Genomic DNA, 16,737 nt, shown 5'->3' with positions numbered 1-16,737 from the left:
ACTAAGCCAACATGGGAATGGAGAAAGTTGATTCTGTCGATAGAGATGACTGCAATCCGGGATACTGATAATAGTCGAGAGGGGATGGAATTTATTGGAGAAAACCGACAAACCAAGGTATTGGCAGCAAATAACTAGAGAGGGAAAGGTACTATAATGGAAAGATGCAAGTATTTGTTTGGACTGCTGGTTAGAGATTGCCTTCCCTGTCGAGAACTGATAAGAATATAGTCATTGAGAAAGAAATAGGCTGGTCCTAAACAAAAGACCAGCACCTGCTGAGTTTTTAACAGAATTTAGAAGAGAAGCTGCCATTGTTAAAGGAAGAATTAGTAGAGCATATAAAACATTGCATGATAACTGTAAAAATCAGTCAGAGGAGGTTAAAAAGGATTGGGAAAAGAGATTGAATAAGCAATTCACAAAGATATAGATATATATCCACGCACACACACACATATATATATATATATATATATATATATATATATATATATATATGTATATATCTCCCAAATATGCAACAAAATGTAGAAGATTTAGAATATTTGCTTGGAAGTGTTTACATAGGTATTTTTGTATCCCAAGTAGACTCCAAAAGATTTTTTCCAGAGATAGACAGCAAATGGAGGTGTGATGGGGAAGAAATAGGTAACTGGGAACATATTTTCTGGCAGTGTGATGAGTTGGAGGACATACTGCAGACTGCTGTGTCAGAGATGCTGGGTGAGCAAATTGGTGCAACTAAGGAAATCATTTTTGAGCTACGATACAGTATCAGAATTGCCTAGACATAGCAAGGCCTTGCTGACTCTAATTGTGGTGGATGCCAAAAAAGCAATTACTAGCAAATGGAACTCAAAGTCTAAACCAACTTAACTAGAAGTAGCAAATGTAGTAAAAGGAGGAAATTGCATAGGAATAAATGGGAATTGTGGGAACAATACATGACTCACAATGACTGGGATAGATTATAAGTGATATATAATGTTTTCAACTAGAATTGCGTCAGGATGATTTGCTTTCATTTATATAAATGCAAGATTGCCTATGCCATATGTGATAATTTAATAAAGATGTTTCTTTAAAAAATATCACAGATGAGCGCTCCAATCTTAGCTCTTCAGTTAGACAGAGTATGTACACCTCAAATGTCTGATTGAAATACTTTATTGTGAACTGTTTTATCACAATTTACTTTATAGAAATGCATCCTAGTCTTGCAAAGCCAGATTAATGACTGTTTAAGCTGATCATGACAGTAGTATCAGTCATTTCCATCCTCAGACAGCTCCCATATCTAACAGTTATAACCAGATTGAGTGTACAACTCAGAGGTCTGCACTTATATTTTAATATTATATTCATATTTTTTTTATTTATTGTTACAACTTAACTGGGGTAGAGCACAAGCTAATAGTAATAATCACCACATTAATGTAGTTCTAGACTTTTCACTCAGACATGGAATGCACAAGTAAAGCATTGCATTTTACTTCACACAAATGTGTACTAGTCCTGCAAAGACATATTAATTACCATTTAACCTGAGCAAATGGTGAGATGATCAATTGCTTTTATCAGCAGACAGCATCTCATGTCCACTGACAGTCCCCATACCAAGTAATTCTAGCTAATTTGTTTTCACCTTAGATGGCTGATTGCAATAAAACATTAGGGCCACAATAATGTGTTTTAACTCTGTTTCACACAAAACCCATGAGCACTCTTGTTCATCAACTATATCAAAGTATTGTAGCATTACACCTTCAAAGTAGTCACTGCCCTTATTGGTCGCTTGCCAGGATTGGGAAAAAAAACTGGAGAATACCATAGGTTCATAGGTTGGTACTAGGCTATCAGCCCTAGGGCCTATACAAGCCTAGGCATAACAGTTCCCTGGCTATTTCTTCCCACATTATTTACTTTCCTGGACCCCTGTCTAGCAGGGTGACTGACGTGATCCCTGGGGTGAATTTCCTTTCTCCCATCCAATCGTCAAGGTGTTCCTCTTGAAGAGGTCCAAAGAGGCACTCTGCTTTATGTGTATGGGCAATCTATTCCAGAGTCTGGGAAGTCTCTGGGTCAGGAACCTATCCCTCCAGCATGTTTTATTTATTGTGATGACAAGGTTTAGATCCCTGGAGCATGTTACCACTGGCTGCTGCTGTTCTTTTCCAGTCTAACCATCTGGTCCACTCTACTGTCTAACGTTCATGAGATTTCTGTCCCAAAATTAGATATGATGAAAAAAAAAAACACTTGTGGAGATGAAAACAGGTTCTTATGCTAAAGAAGTGGAATTGTGTCTCACTGCTGCTGCATTACTGTAAGTGTTTTTTTTTTCATTGTAGTTTTATTTTACCACTATGGGTCAAATTTGTTTTTTGTTTTTCAAAAATCGGGTATGTTTTGGGGACAGCAAGGAGAAGAAAGCATGTGGATTGATTGGCCAGCTATAATGCACATCACCCTTATTGTACCACAGATGTGGTGAACAAGGGGCACTTTGGGCAATGTGTTATCTTTTAAATAAAGAAAAGCTGTTATTGTACTTCTTTACTGAAAAATAAGTAAATATGTAAATGTAGGAAAAGCATCCTTAACCTATTAGTAAGACCAGCCATATCTATGAGGAGAGTTGGCATTTTGGTGTGTGAAGTCAGTGTTCATGGTAGAATGCTGCAGTAGTTCTCAGTTAGAGGTCCCACAGATCCCATGCTAAAATGTATTCCATGAGTAATATAAAAAGAGACAACTCGCAGAGGGTAAATATCCCAGTGCCCACCAGCAGCCCACAGGGTACTGGAACAGTACAACGTTGGATAACTCAATAGACATCCACCATAAATAAAGGAAAAAATATTTTTATTCCATGAACAAACAGGCAAGCGCTTTCACCCAATAGGACTTCATCAGATCATATCAAACAACTGAGTTAAAATCCATTTATACTAAAAACAGCAGGAAATCTACAATCAATTAGTCCTTAAAGACGCATTCAAATGATTAAAACCATTATGTAAAAAACTCATATAATAGCAGACTTCCATAATATATATAAAAAATACATATTAAAAACAATTCCTAAGCATCAGCATATCTCAAGGAGAAAATATAAAAATATATAATGTAATAAATATATAACTAACGAATAAAAATAAATTAAAAATAATAATAAAGACACAATGGAATATAACTATCAGGTCCTCAATCCCCTGGATTTTAAAATGGGCCTAAAGGGGACAGTGACATTAAGCCCAGGATACTGATTGGCCCTCAGTCTTACAATCCATCTAGTTTCCCAGGTTTTGGTTACATTCCTAATGTCACCCCCCATGGATTGGGATAGATGACTTTCATGACCATAAACTTAAACCAGTGGTTCTCGTCAGTTTCCAAAACATGCTTGGAAAGTACATTCACCGTTGACGTAATCCTCATGTGGTACAAATGTTCACGTATCCTATCTCTAAGTCTCCTGTCCATCCAATTCCATGAGTATTTAAAATTAGCAATGTCATGAAAAAAAACTTTTGCCAATTTTATCTGAAGTCTGGAAGTATTCCACAGATTAGGGTACTTGCTGTTAGCAGGATTTAAAATGTATTCAGTTTGATTTTCTTAGTCTCCACTTGCGTGCATTTTGTGTCTGAGGAAGGCATCTGAAGTACTCAAAGGCTTCTTCTGAAGAAACATTTGTGATTTATGGCTCTAACTTGCTTAAAAAGAATATAATTATAAATATAGGCTGATAGCTTTAATAAATAATGGTAAGACAGTAATACGCTTTGCGGAAACTCATTAAGTCATATTAATTCCAATGCTGATAAACGCTTATAAGTTAGTCACATGAAAACAGCATTATCTTTATTAAGGCTGCTTTTCATTTCAGTTTATTACATTTATAACAATTTTGGAAGTCAGAGTTGCTTAAGTGGTATGTAATAGATCTTTGGGCAAATTTGTAGGCAAATGCTTTTAGATACATTTTCTTTGCAAATTTAATATGTACACTGTTTCTAAGATAATCCAGTTTATCTTTGTCAACCTGTAAGACTTGGCCACAGGCTCAATGAAAACTGTCCCATTCTTTTGCCTTCTCACATCTTCCATAATGCCTTCTGTTAGCCTTTCTATCTCTGTCTAGATTTACTTTGCTTCTCATGGAGCATGTAGCATTGGAAAACAGTCCTAGGCTCATAGTGAGGGTTTTTTTTTTTGTATATATTTTTTTCCAAATGTTCTCATTGTTCATTAAAGTTCTTGTCATTTAAGATTAGATTTGTCCATATTTCTTTTCCCTTGCTGGAAGTTTGTTTTTTGGATATTGTTTTTAGAAGCTTATTTCCTTCTCCTTTCTGTGCCATATGTGTGTGTGTGTGTGTGTGTGTGTGTGTGTGTGTGTGTGTGTGTGTGTGTGTGTGTTTTAATGCCACTTCCTCATCCTTTTTGTTAGCACTTTACCAGCAGAGAAAATCGGTGTTTTGTATTTAGAGTAGGCAAAAGTTTTCTAGTTCAGTATTCTCTAATGCTAGTGGCATTTTCTTTTCTTTTCTTTTTTCTTTCCACTCGTGAATGCTGGTTAAATGTCCCGTTTGTGGTCATAAGATTCATCGTCTTGACCACTATGTACCCTCTGTGTAACTTGTTTGGGAACTTAGCATTTGGTAGCTAAGCATAGTAATTTTGCAGTTTTGATAAAGCATACTTTATAATTACAGAATAGTAATTACAGGAGCTTAGCAAAAGCCCCATATTAAAGACAAATAAATTCTACCACCCTGTTACAACATACCAAGTTAGATAGGTAAAACAAAAAGCAGGAGGTGTAGTCGTCTTATACATAATATTGTGCAGCTTACCCTTTCCACCCATTCCTTAAAAATGATGAAATCATTAGTGCTCCACTGAGCTAACCCCCCCCACACACACACACACACAAAACCATATCCATGAAGGGATTTTACATCCCTCCTGGAAATAACATCAGCACCACCAAAGAGTTTCTACCATTGGTCACCTGTAATATCCCACAAGAAAAGATAGTTAGTTTAGTGCTTTCATCTCCCATCCAGATATTTCATCTCCCATCCAGATATTTCATCAGATCCTGATTCTGATTAAGTCTGTGGATGGGAGATGAAAGGGCTAAATCCAGTAGTTTGTGTTTTATTCTGTCTTTCTGCACAATAAATGTGGCTTTTACATCTGTGGACTGCCTGCATTTATTGCAAACAAGTATGTTTTGGAGTTGTGCGACTGATTGTATTGACCTGTGGAGTTACAGGAGGGACAGCCTTTATTGGGGCCAGCATTGAAGTGACTAAAGGTAATAGGATGCTTTGGGAATTAAATCATTATTTATTACTGTGACTTTGATGTTTTTGTTTGATATTGTATAATTTGCAAAAGATTCCATAACTAGAGCAAAAAAATAGTGGGGAAAGGGACAACCCCATACCTTTAGTAATCATGATTGATTGGGAAGTATATGAGCCTATTGCAATGTATACAAAGGAGTTTTCATAGAGAAGTTTGATTAATTGTAAGAAGTTGTTTATAAAATTACATTCCTGCAGTACTAATAGTAAGTGTTCCCAATTAACTGAATCAAATGCACTGTTGCTATCCAGACTAACCAAAGTTGGTTCTTTTTTGAATTATTAATATAACCAATTATTGATAGTATTGTATTGATATTATTGTAGGAGTTCCTGTTCATTATAAACCAGGTCTGATCATTGTTTATCAACACTGGAAGAAATTGTTTTATTCTAAAGGTATAGATTGCCATGAATATTTTATAATCTACATTTAAAAGTGAAATTGGTCTGTATGAAGAACATTTTTAAAATTGGGGATATTAGGGTATATTTTCCAGGATGGTGGTATCTTCGCAAGTCCTTAACTATATACATATAGTAAAATGCTCAAAGCATCCTTAGTCATCATTTTATATAGTTCAGGTATTATACCATAATTTCCAGGTGCGTTATTGGGTTTTAATTTATTAATCTGAATTTTTAGTTTTGACATTGGTATAAGCTTTTCAGTTTTTTTATTTGATCCTCTGACAGTCTATTTTCAGTATATTTTTTATAAACTACCTCTCTGTTTAAAAGACTATTAAAAGTCTGATATGTGACTGATTAATGCTGACGTTACTTGCTAATATTATACATGCTAATTCATACTTGCTAATATTATACATGCTAATTCATACTTGCTAATATTACACATGCTAGTTCAACTGCTGAATCCTACACTAAGTCACTGTACGAGCACATCCACTCATGCATGAATCGTGCTATCCCAAATAGAACCAAGATGCTCTCATCCAAAAAAAGGAAGCCAATCTGGTGGTCCCCTGCCATAAACAAACTTTACAACAAAAGGAAGAAACTGTTGCAGAAAAGAGGAAAATCCCAGGATGCAAAAAACGTCCTTACCAGCCTCATTAAGAAACTGAGATCCCTCATAAAATCCTCCAAAGCTAGTACGAAAATAAAATTGCCAAAGATTCCAAAGACAACCACAAGGCATTCTATAACTATGTCAAGAATCTAAATGGCAATGCTCAGATCTGCTCTGAGCTAAAACAGAATGGCATTAAATATACTGATCCCAAGGATATTGCCAATATCCTGGCAGATCAATTTAGTGCCAACTTCAACCCCCTCTCACCCCCTAAATGGCCCATCTCAATACTGGAAGATTGCCAAATTCTGGTAATAACGGCCACACAGGTAAAAAACGCACGCTCCAAAGCTAAGAATACAGCATCCATGGGACCAGATGACATCCTGGGCTGTGTACTACATGAACTACAGTATGAACTGCCACCTCAACTAAGTGTCGTATTTAATCATAGCCTCACCTCAGGTTTTGTGCCCACTGAGTGGCGCAGAGCTACAGTTTTCCCACTCCACAAGGGGGGATCCACCTTGGATCCTGGAAACTACCATCCCATCAGTCTGACAAGGCTCATCTGCAAGGCCATGGAGCGTATAATCATGGAACTTATAAACAAAGACATTGGCAACCTTCAAACACTGGACCCCACCCAGTTTGGGTTCGTGAAGGGCCGATCTTGTCTCCTGAACCTGATCGACTTCTTCGAATCAGTCTCCAGAGCCATGGACAAGGGTAAGGTGGTCCACACAGCCTATCTAGACCTTGCCAAGGCCTTTGACACCATCCCCCACTCTGGAATCATAGATACACGTACAAAGCTGAGCATTAATCCCTACATCACCCAATGGGTTGCTAATTGGCTTACTGATAGAACCCACACTGTAAAAGTAGCCGACTCCAAATCCAGCTCCAGACAAGTGGAGTACCTCAGGGTTCAGTCCTGGGACTGCTCTTGTTTGGCATCTACTTATCTGAAGTACAGGCCAACACTAAGGGACTCTGGATAACAAAGTTTGCAGATGACTGCAAACTGGGAGCCATTATTGAATTCCCAAATGATGTGGATACTCTACAAAAGGGCCTTACAGAAACAGATGCTTGGTGCCAGAGCCATGGGCTCAAGCTCAATGCCAAGAAATGTATAGTTATCCCCTTTGGGAAAAAACATGCATCTGTGAATTACCATATAAGTGGCAGTACACTAAACACCAAAAGTGTGATAAGAGACTTACAGACACAGGTGGACAGTGGTCTCACCTTTGATAACCACATCGCCAGAACAGTCAGGAAATGCTTCTATGTGGCACACCTCATCACTAAGGGCTTTTCATCCAGAAAAAAGGAGGTCATTGTCCCACTGTACTCATCCCTCATTAGACCCATTATAGAATACAACGCCCTGTTTGGTATGTACCGCTCAAGACATCTGCAACAACTGGAAAGGCCGCAGAAATACCTCACTAAAAGAATCACAGGCCTAAAGCAGATGCCCTACACTGACCGCCTTAAAAAACTCCAGCTATACTCTGTCGCATATCATCTACTCAGAGGCAATTTCTGCTTAACATACAAGGCCATGTCAAATCCAGAGCTGTTGGACATGCTACACTTAAAGAAATCCCAATCCCTCAGAGCCACACGCTCCAGGGATCTAAACCTTGTCATCACAATAAACAAAACATGCTGGAGGGATAGGTTCCTGACCCAGAGACACCCCAGACTCTGGAACAGATTGCCCATACATGTCAAGCAGAGTGCCTCTTTGGTCCTCTTCAAAAGGAACCTTGACGATTGGATGGGAGAAAGGAAATTCACCCCAGGGATCACGTCAGTTGCCCTGCTAGACAGGGGTCCAGTGAAGTAAATAGTGTGGCAAAAAATAGTCCGGGAATTGTTATGGCTAGGCTTGTTATAGGCTCTAGAGCTGATAGCCTAGTACCAACCTATGAATATTGTAAACAAATGCCAAACATTATAAATATTATACAGTGAAAATAACTGACATTTGTTTTCTGATACTTTTACTCATTTAAACTAAGTGCTTTCTTAGATGCCACATTTGAACAGATCCCCAGGGCCTTAATGCTTTATTTCTAACATTTTTTACTATTTATTTCTAACATTTTTACTGTACTTCCAGCTTAGCATTTATAGCTATGGTTTTCAGCCTACTTAGGTGTTCACTTGTAGATTTGTATACATGTTTATTTATACTCTCAAACCTGATGAAGTGTTTATTTGGTACAAAAGCAATCTTTGTTAAAAGTGTTTCAGTTTATAAGTTACTAATATTTATTTATTTTGATGTTTAGTGGCAGATCTTTTTGTTAATTAGTCATTTTGTTAGAGTTGGTTTCTTAATTAGTAACATTGGATTAGTTAGCCTTAATAAGCTGTTCTTATATATTTTGTCTCTAACTTTTAAGTTTCAGTTCTAAGGTAATACAGTCTCAGTTTACACTGGTCTTAAGGGGAAGGGAGACTTGGTTAATGGATTGAATTTAATGATTTTATTGGTCTTAACAGAACCACCCTGTGTAACCACTCTCTTCCTCTAAATAACCTAATTATATATAAATTAATTAATGTGTTTAATACGTTTCTTTATACTCGACTAGGATAGCTTGTTTGTGTATTTCAATAAAGGATATTCCTTTTTTAACTCAACTGTGGACTACCTACTATTTTATTATTTTGTAATATGTATTTTAACGTTCAAATTTTATTAATGAACTAGGTGCATAACATATTTCAAGGAGTGAACTTCACACCCTCCACACTGCAAAGTTTCTGCTTAGGTTGCATACTAGGTTTTCTGCGACATCAAGGGATACCACAGCTTTTTCTTTTTGCAACTGAAATTGTCAATATGGTTTATTTTCATTTATATAAATGTATGATTTCCTGTGTTCATGTGTGATAATTTAATAAGGATGCTTCTTGTTTAAAAAAAGGGACATGGAATTCCTAGATCAGAAATATAATACAAAGCCACCTTATTTCAGCATCTCAAAAGTCAAACTAAATTTTAAATTAAAGCAGATAAAAAAATTGACTCTAATATGCACTCCAAAAACCTTCAAATCCCAAAGGCTTTCTGGTCAACTATTAACAAAATCCTCAAAACAGGCCATGCCATCCATCCGAAACCCAACAGTACAGAAAACACTGTCACTGTGTTTAGTATGCACTTAATAAAATCAGTCACATCCCTTATCAAAGCACTACATCCCTAGCAACAACTTTGACTTTGCCTTCCTCCTCCTTGCAGTCAGTCCTCACCTCAACCATTTAAAAAGTTCTGTTAAACTAAAATGCACCACCCTAGCACCTGGCAGTCTCACAATCGTCTATCTACAAATGGCTGCCAAGGCTATATCCTATCTAATTTCCATACGTATAAACTGCTGTGTCATAGAAACATATTTCCCAACACTGTGAATAAAGTTATATGCTACTACTACATAAAGTGGGAAATAACATCATGCTTCATAACTACCACCCTATTGCTATCCTGCCCCTTTATCTAAAATTCCTGAAAAATGCATTCAGTCCTAGATGTCCCAACACCTTGCCAAACATAATTTTGTTTTTCCTTTCCCAACAAGGCTTCTACATCCATCATTGCACTTCTACAGACCTCCTGCATTTCACTAATACTGTGTAAATACCTATAGAAATGAAGGATGTCTAGGATCTACCCTCTTTTTAGACCTTTCTAAAGCCTTCAACACAGTCTCACACCCCATGCTACAAACATTTTTAACAATAGGATTTGATGAAATTTCTACTGCATGGTTTAACAGCTGTCTTGCTAACAGATCACAAGCCATAAAAATGACACATGGACTTCTCCTTCATCCCCCCAGTCTCCACCGATGTCCAACAAGGGTCCATTCTTTGTCCCATTCTTTTCAACAGCTTCATTAATCACCTCCTAGATGCTCCAAATCAGCCATTGTAATTAAGTAATCCAACAACTCCGCCCTCGTATATAATATCCAAAATCTTAACCCGCTACCAAAGCAAACGTATTCTCTTTATCGTAATATACCTTTCAGTAGAGAAATCTTCCTTTGATATTCTGTCAACAAATAACACTAAACTTGAAATCTGGAGACTCATACAAAGTAACTTGGCATTAAAATTGACAACAACTTAAATTTAACTACCACATCCAACATAGAGTAAAGAAAGCTCACCAGAAATTGGGTTCCTTATACAAAGTCAAAAATGTCCTCACTGACCAAACTAGAAAATACTTGGCCTCTACCCTTCTACTCCAAACACTTTTCTACTTGGTTCCTATTTTTACGACTTACACATCTCTCGGCTCCCAAAGCACAAATAACACTAACAGAAAGTTGCAAAGTTGGCAGTATGTCACTCACAAAAATCCCACCACTGTCTGGCACTCAAAGAACTTATCTGGCTTGAACTACCACACTTACTGTTTTATTCCCAGCTTGCAGCTACTCATAACCTCATCTATAAATATACAAACTGTCCATCTCTGTCAACTCTAATCCAGCCGTATAAACCAAATAGGCCACTTCACTCACCCCAAAATGCTGTTAATCCATATCACTAATTCCAACAGTACAGCTGGTGATGGTCTGTTCTCCAGCTGTATCAAACATAACATCTCAAACATTTTAAACTTAAACAAAGTATCACCTGCAAAATCCCTGCCCATGCCCCTGATCTAATCCTGGATAAGTAACTCTAGACTAAACCATAATTCCACACTTCATCCTACCTTTCAACTACTTCCCTCTCATCTTTTCACAACCCCTCGATTGATTTATGCTCATTATCTTCCTTTGCTCAAAACAATAATCCGTATCCATGCCTTGTGGCATTATCTGCAATAACTTCACTACTATGCAGACTTTTCAATATACTATTTAATGATTTTTCTATACAAAGTATAAACTTTTACAAAATGTCTTTATTCAGTAGACTATGTGTATACTTGTAAAACACGTTTTTTTTTTCTACACTATATATAAATCTATAATGTATGTAATTTGGAGCTTCTCCCTCCAGGCCTGCACTGAAAAGGGGACTCTGTACCCAGGCCTTTCAGTCAACAAATGCAGTCAATCAACTAATCAAATAAATAAATGAAACTATAGTTTGAGAGACTGTTGCAGTAAGTTAATTTTGAAAGGCTTATTGGATAAATACATGGCAGGGAAAGACAGTACTTCCCCTTTTGGTGTGCATTGCTGAATCTTGCAGAAAACCACTGCCAACATTGAAGTAGAGGTAAATACCAGATTCTGTCTTGTACTGTGGTTAGTTTTGTGGGGGATGAAAGTGGTTCATAGTCCCATCTCAGAATGCACTCTAAGAAAGTATTTTGAGGAAAGGAGTATTCCAAAGGACATTTGCCAAACATCTAGTTTTCATAAAATGATGGTACATGTATACCTGGATGCAGAATGTAACAGATCATGCAAATATTCTATAAGACTGTGAAATCACACATGGAAATGCAGTAGGTATATTGATAATAAAACTAGATGAATTGCTGTTAATGGTTTTGTCATTTTTATTTACCCTTCTGCCCAGGGTACAAAGGCTTCCGCTGCCAACGGATATACAGAGTTTTGGTTGCAGAAATGTTGAAAGAGAGAGAGCTGGAACGAGAACGGGAGATGGAACTGGAGAGAGAAAGAGTGAAAGAAAGGGAACTAGAGAGGGTGAGAGAGGAGCAGCACCAGATGGAACTTGAACAAGAAAGAAAGAGACAGCTGGAGCAGGAGAACCAGGGTGACTATTCCTCCATTTTTTTTTCTCTTTAAGAACATATTCACAGAATTATATGCACCATTATCATTGTTCTATCCATATGTGATTCTGAGTAGAAGTTGGTTATCCAAGTATTCGTTATTTTTTGGCTCCCTTTTGTATTGCAGGGTGGTTGTTGGACGTTTAGTAGTGCAATTTGCATATTGGATAAGATTTCATATTTCTTTAATCTTAGAAAATAATACACGGTTCCTGAAGACATTTCTTTTTCTTTTTTAATACAAGTTTTACTTGAAGATTATTTTTTGACATATTTGTTTGATAATGCCACGGTGTCGGTTTCTCAAGTGACAAGGTATATCTGCTTCCAAAGGTCAGTAGTTAGCTCTTAACTTATATATAGAGAGTATACATTTTCCAAAAGGAACCATGTGCAATGATATCATATTTAATGAATAAACATGTTAAGAGTAGCCAGTTAAACAGCTTGTTTTTTAGAAGAAACAAGAGTACCAAGGTAGATACTGGGAGATGATGAAGACTCAACACAGACAATGGCCAGAGATCGGAAATGAACCATGAACCTTGAGTACTTTAGCTTTCTTGCGTTGATGCTCCTTTATTCCTTCATTCCCCGCCCCTTCATACATTTGAGTATAGACTTGAAAATAGTTTGGAAACAGCTGTACTAAGTTATCAAAAGAAATAGTAGCACTGGTCTATACTCAAAAAATGTTATTGTAAGCAGTCTAATAGGAGATTTCATGTCAGTATGCTTCAGCAGAAGTCTCAACTGTTCAGCAAGCGCAAAATCTGAAGTGTACTTATGAAATGGTTCAAGGAATTACCTACTAGGAATGTTCCACATTGTCCACAGTTCCCTTGCCAGTGACCGCTTTTTCTGGTCTAGGCTTCCCTTATAGAGTCTTAACAAAATTACCATTTTGATAGAGATGGTAATAGGCAAAAAAAAATTAACTGAAGTAGGTCATTAGTAAATTTTAGTTACTTGGCGTGGTATGTAGTCCCTAAGCAGTAAAACGTTTCACAGATTTTGTTTTTTTTTTTGTAAAGAATCTTCCAATAATTTGAACAGTTTAATATACATATCAGTTAAAGTAATGTATTTTTTATTTATTAATTCATTAAATCTCCGTTTGATAAGCAGGTTGGTAGAGTTTGTGATAATTTTGTTTTATTTTTATTTAACATTTCTGTACTGGGGAATATCCGACTAGGACAAAGCCTATTTCCAGCAGAGGCCTGAGGAGAAGCTCTCCAGATGCATGTCTTTGTAATGTGGGAGGAAATCAGCACACCAGAAGAAAACCCACACGAATGCAGGGAGGATATGCGGACTCTGCAGAGAGAGCACCCCAGCCAAGAACCGACCCGGAGAACCTCTTGCTGTGAGGTGACAATGCTGACCGCTACACCATTGCACTGTCATCTTCAGCTATGACCAAGTCAGTTGAAAATATAGGTCAGAAACCAGAGAGCAGTTTGTATTTTACATTTGTCATCAACAGTAGAGTTATATAGAGTTTGATGTGCAGCAGGGCTAGCCACCCTGCAGTTTAAACATTGGCTTTAGATGATAGTCACTGTTGATGTGATCCCGTGTGGAAAAATGGGGAGAAAAGGACGTTATAGATTGAAAGATGGGTGTTTAGTGTTTGGTTCATGGCACAGGTACAAAGTGTTTTTTTTGTAATTCATACATTTCAGTAGAGCGGTTTCCAAAGCAAGTAAGAGGTTGTGCAGGGAAAGGAGTAAAACTCTAAGGTAGGTAGTTAAAATATCTGCATTGTATGGCATCAAGTGTGATTTTAGTGAAAACCGCAAGTTGGTTAGGTGAGGACTGTTTTGACTTTCAATTGGAAGTGAGTTTCAAACAGCAAGAACTAGTTTTAAAAAGTTTGATGTGTTATCTGATGAGGTCTGACTCAGTTTGGACAAAAACAACTCTTCCATTTTACTGGCGTTAATTATTGTGTGGAATAAAGCCTTTTTTGAATACATTGTGCTCTCCACTTGCGTGCCTTTCTTTACTTGACTCACCATAACGTTCCATCTGTGTTGTACATTTTCATTTATCCCTGACTCCCCTCCCACCATCCCCTGGCCTTTCAGAACTCTTTGGTGGAACAGATAATATACTTATCTCTTGGTAACCTTTGAGGCATAACAGATATGGCTTCTGTTGAGGTTTCTTTTTCTGTCAATGTACATTTAATCTGAAAACTCAATCTGTGGTAATTGGGAGACTGGGATTATGGGTAGATGTGAAGCTCGATAGTTTTTGTTAGCATGAGCTGAAGTAATGGCCGACTCGGTTCCAATGTCAGAATCAAACCCATATGTCAAGGATAAATGAAAATGGACAGCACAGGTGGAATGTTATGGTGAGTACATAACTTTTTTACAAATGTCACAAGTGAAAATTCAGTAATTTTTTTTTTTTTTTTTTTTTTTAAGTCTAGCCCAGTTATTGTACCTTGGGGAATAAAATGCAAATTCTGTAAGTTCCTGCTACTGATTTCACATCTTTCATAGCAACTATTTTCATAAATTTCTTTAGAAAACTACCCTTTTTTGTTACATGCTTCCTTTTAGGCCTCCCAGATACACCTTTGTTGTTGCAAATCAAATCCCAGTCCCCTCTTATAAGTAATACTCCCTGCTGAAAGCTGATTTATCCCAATTTTTTTAAGCTGCAAAATAGCAGTTTTATGTGGAATAAAAATACTTGCCAGTGTAATCCTCATCCATTGACACTACTGCAAATCTGTCATTATCTTTTTTCCTCTTCTATTCCTACTGAGCTCCTCTAACGATTAAGACAAGTAATCCTATTTTCCTTTGTCTCTGATATTCTGCAGAATATCCATCACAAAATCCTTTCTTTATCAAATTGACATGTTGAGTTCATTCCAAATATGGCTCTTGTAGCATTTGCAGTCTGCATTTCTTAATTTTCTTAATATAATTCAATGGTATTCACAAAAGGAAATCAGTATTGAAGGCCATTTACATTCCAAGGTATAATGGAAAGTGTCACCTTAATGGCAATAAGTCATTGTTCCCATGTGTTATATATGGCAGCTTTTTTTAAATGTCTGATTCCAGCTTTTGTGATGCACGCACCCATTAATGTTTGGCTGATTAATCCTTTATACATTTTTTCCTTGTCAACATTTTTATTTATTTATTTTATTTTACATTTGTTGACCAGGCTGGACCAACTGGATATATTTCCTTTTTCAGTAGAGGCCCGGGGAGAAAAGCTCCACATATAAACAACCACCACCACACAAAAATGTTTATAATAAACAAGAAAGGTATTACAGTTTAAATTCTGGGAAGACTATGTGACACACTATAATAAATACATCATACACCTACAGATCATTTTACAGTATGAATATCTAGGGCATCCCCAAGACATTATTAGAATACATTTAAATCCTTGGTTATTCTAGTTTACTCCAGACAGTTACTATTTCCAAAGGGTTAGACAGTAACAGTGGAAAAAGGAAGAGGTATAAAGAAAATGGCAACATTAGAACCTATGTCACATTTTACAAGACTTGTTTTAATAAAAACCCTCAAAAAAATGCCCCCAGAACCTATTAACGTAATGCAAACACACATAACTATGTACATCTTCAAATAAAGTTTAACCCTCCTAATAGGAACATTCTGACAAACAGACAGCTGCTAACATGGGCCCTAGTTAACTTGCATTTGAGGTTGTTCTTGCTAAGACGAATGTTATTGCCTGTGCTTCTACTTACACTAATTGGTGTATGTTCATTTTTTAATTTTATTCCCCCCTCCCACCCCAGAAATCATTAGCTTCTGGCCTTGAAGAAACCAGTGTTCTGTTTTTATTGCCCTATGCTTGCCTCCACAGAAAAGTAAGTGAAAACAAAATGTATTCCTCTGTTGCAGCCTGAAAGACAAGCTGAAACATTTATAGCTATAAACAAAAATGTTGCATTATATGTAGTATTCTTATATTTATTTGCTCCACTTAAAATTTGTTATTGGATTAAGCCAAGGGTCTCAATCCAGACTTTCACCTATGCAAAAGTAAGAGAAAACATATCAGCTATACATATTTTATGATTTGTGTGCTTTTACACCGTATCTCCCACTTAAGCAACTCAAAATGACACCCTGTCTAGCTTTTTATTCTCTTTTTGCACTGTAATGTCTACATTTCTTAATACCATAAATAAAGAAAGAAAAAAGAGGAGGAAGAAAAAAGGTATGTATTTACTTCAATAACTTTATCACATACAAGAACAGCTAAAAAGTACAGTTGTGTACACTTACCATAAATGTAGATGTTAGAGTGTATTCACTGTTGCAGTCATTACATTTGGGGTAATCTGCTGATAGGTTGCCCTCAGTCAGCCCAATTAACAAAGTCTTGGGTCCTGCATCGGATGCTGCCCCTTCTTCCATGACGTCAGGTCATCAGGGGTATAAAACATGCAGCCAACGTCATTACATCAGTTTTTCTTGCCCCAGATGTCAGGAGCCCCCATAATGGGG

The 16,737-nt window shown here is 36.9% G+C and overlaps 1 protein-coding gene across 2 annotated transcripts in view; it reads left to right on the top strand.

The window, feature by feature from the left end:
* The window catches only part of LOC122807596 (myosin-IIIb-like), a 2,420,886-nt gene that overhangs the window by 2,106,862 nt on the left and 297,287 nt on the right, over positions 1 to 16,737 (top strand). For both annotated transcript variants that reach the window (XM_044078517.1, XM_044078510.1), the window contains exon 23: positions 11,995 to 12,195. In XM_044078517.1, coding sequence (XP_043934452.1) covers positions 11,995 to 12,195 — 201 coding nt within the window. The remainder of the gene's footprint in view (positions 1 to 11,994; positions 12,196 to 16,737) is intronic.

Source organism: Protopterus annectens, chromosome 1.part1 (genome assembly GCF_019279795.1).
Source record: "Protopterus annectens isolate FY-2018-M chromosome 1.part1, PAN1.0, whole genome shotgun sequence".
Lineage (NCBI taxonomy): Eukaryota > Metazoa > Chordata > Ceratodontiformes > Protopteridae > Protopterus > Protopterus annectens.
The sequence above is the reverse complement of the archived record's forward strand: the minus strand, read 5'-3'. Positions and strand labels throughout refer to the sequence as shown.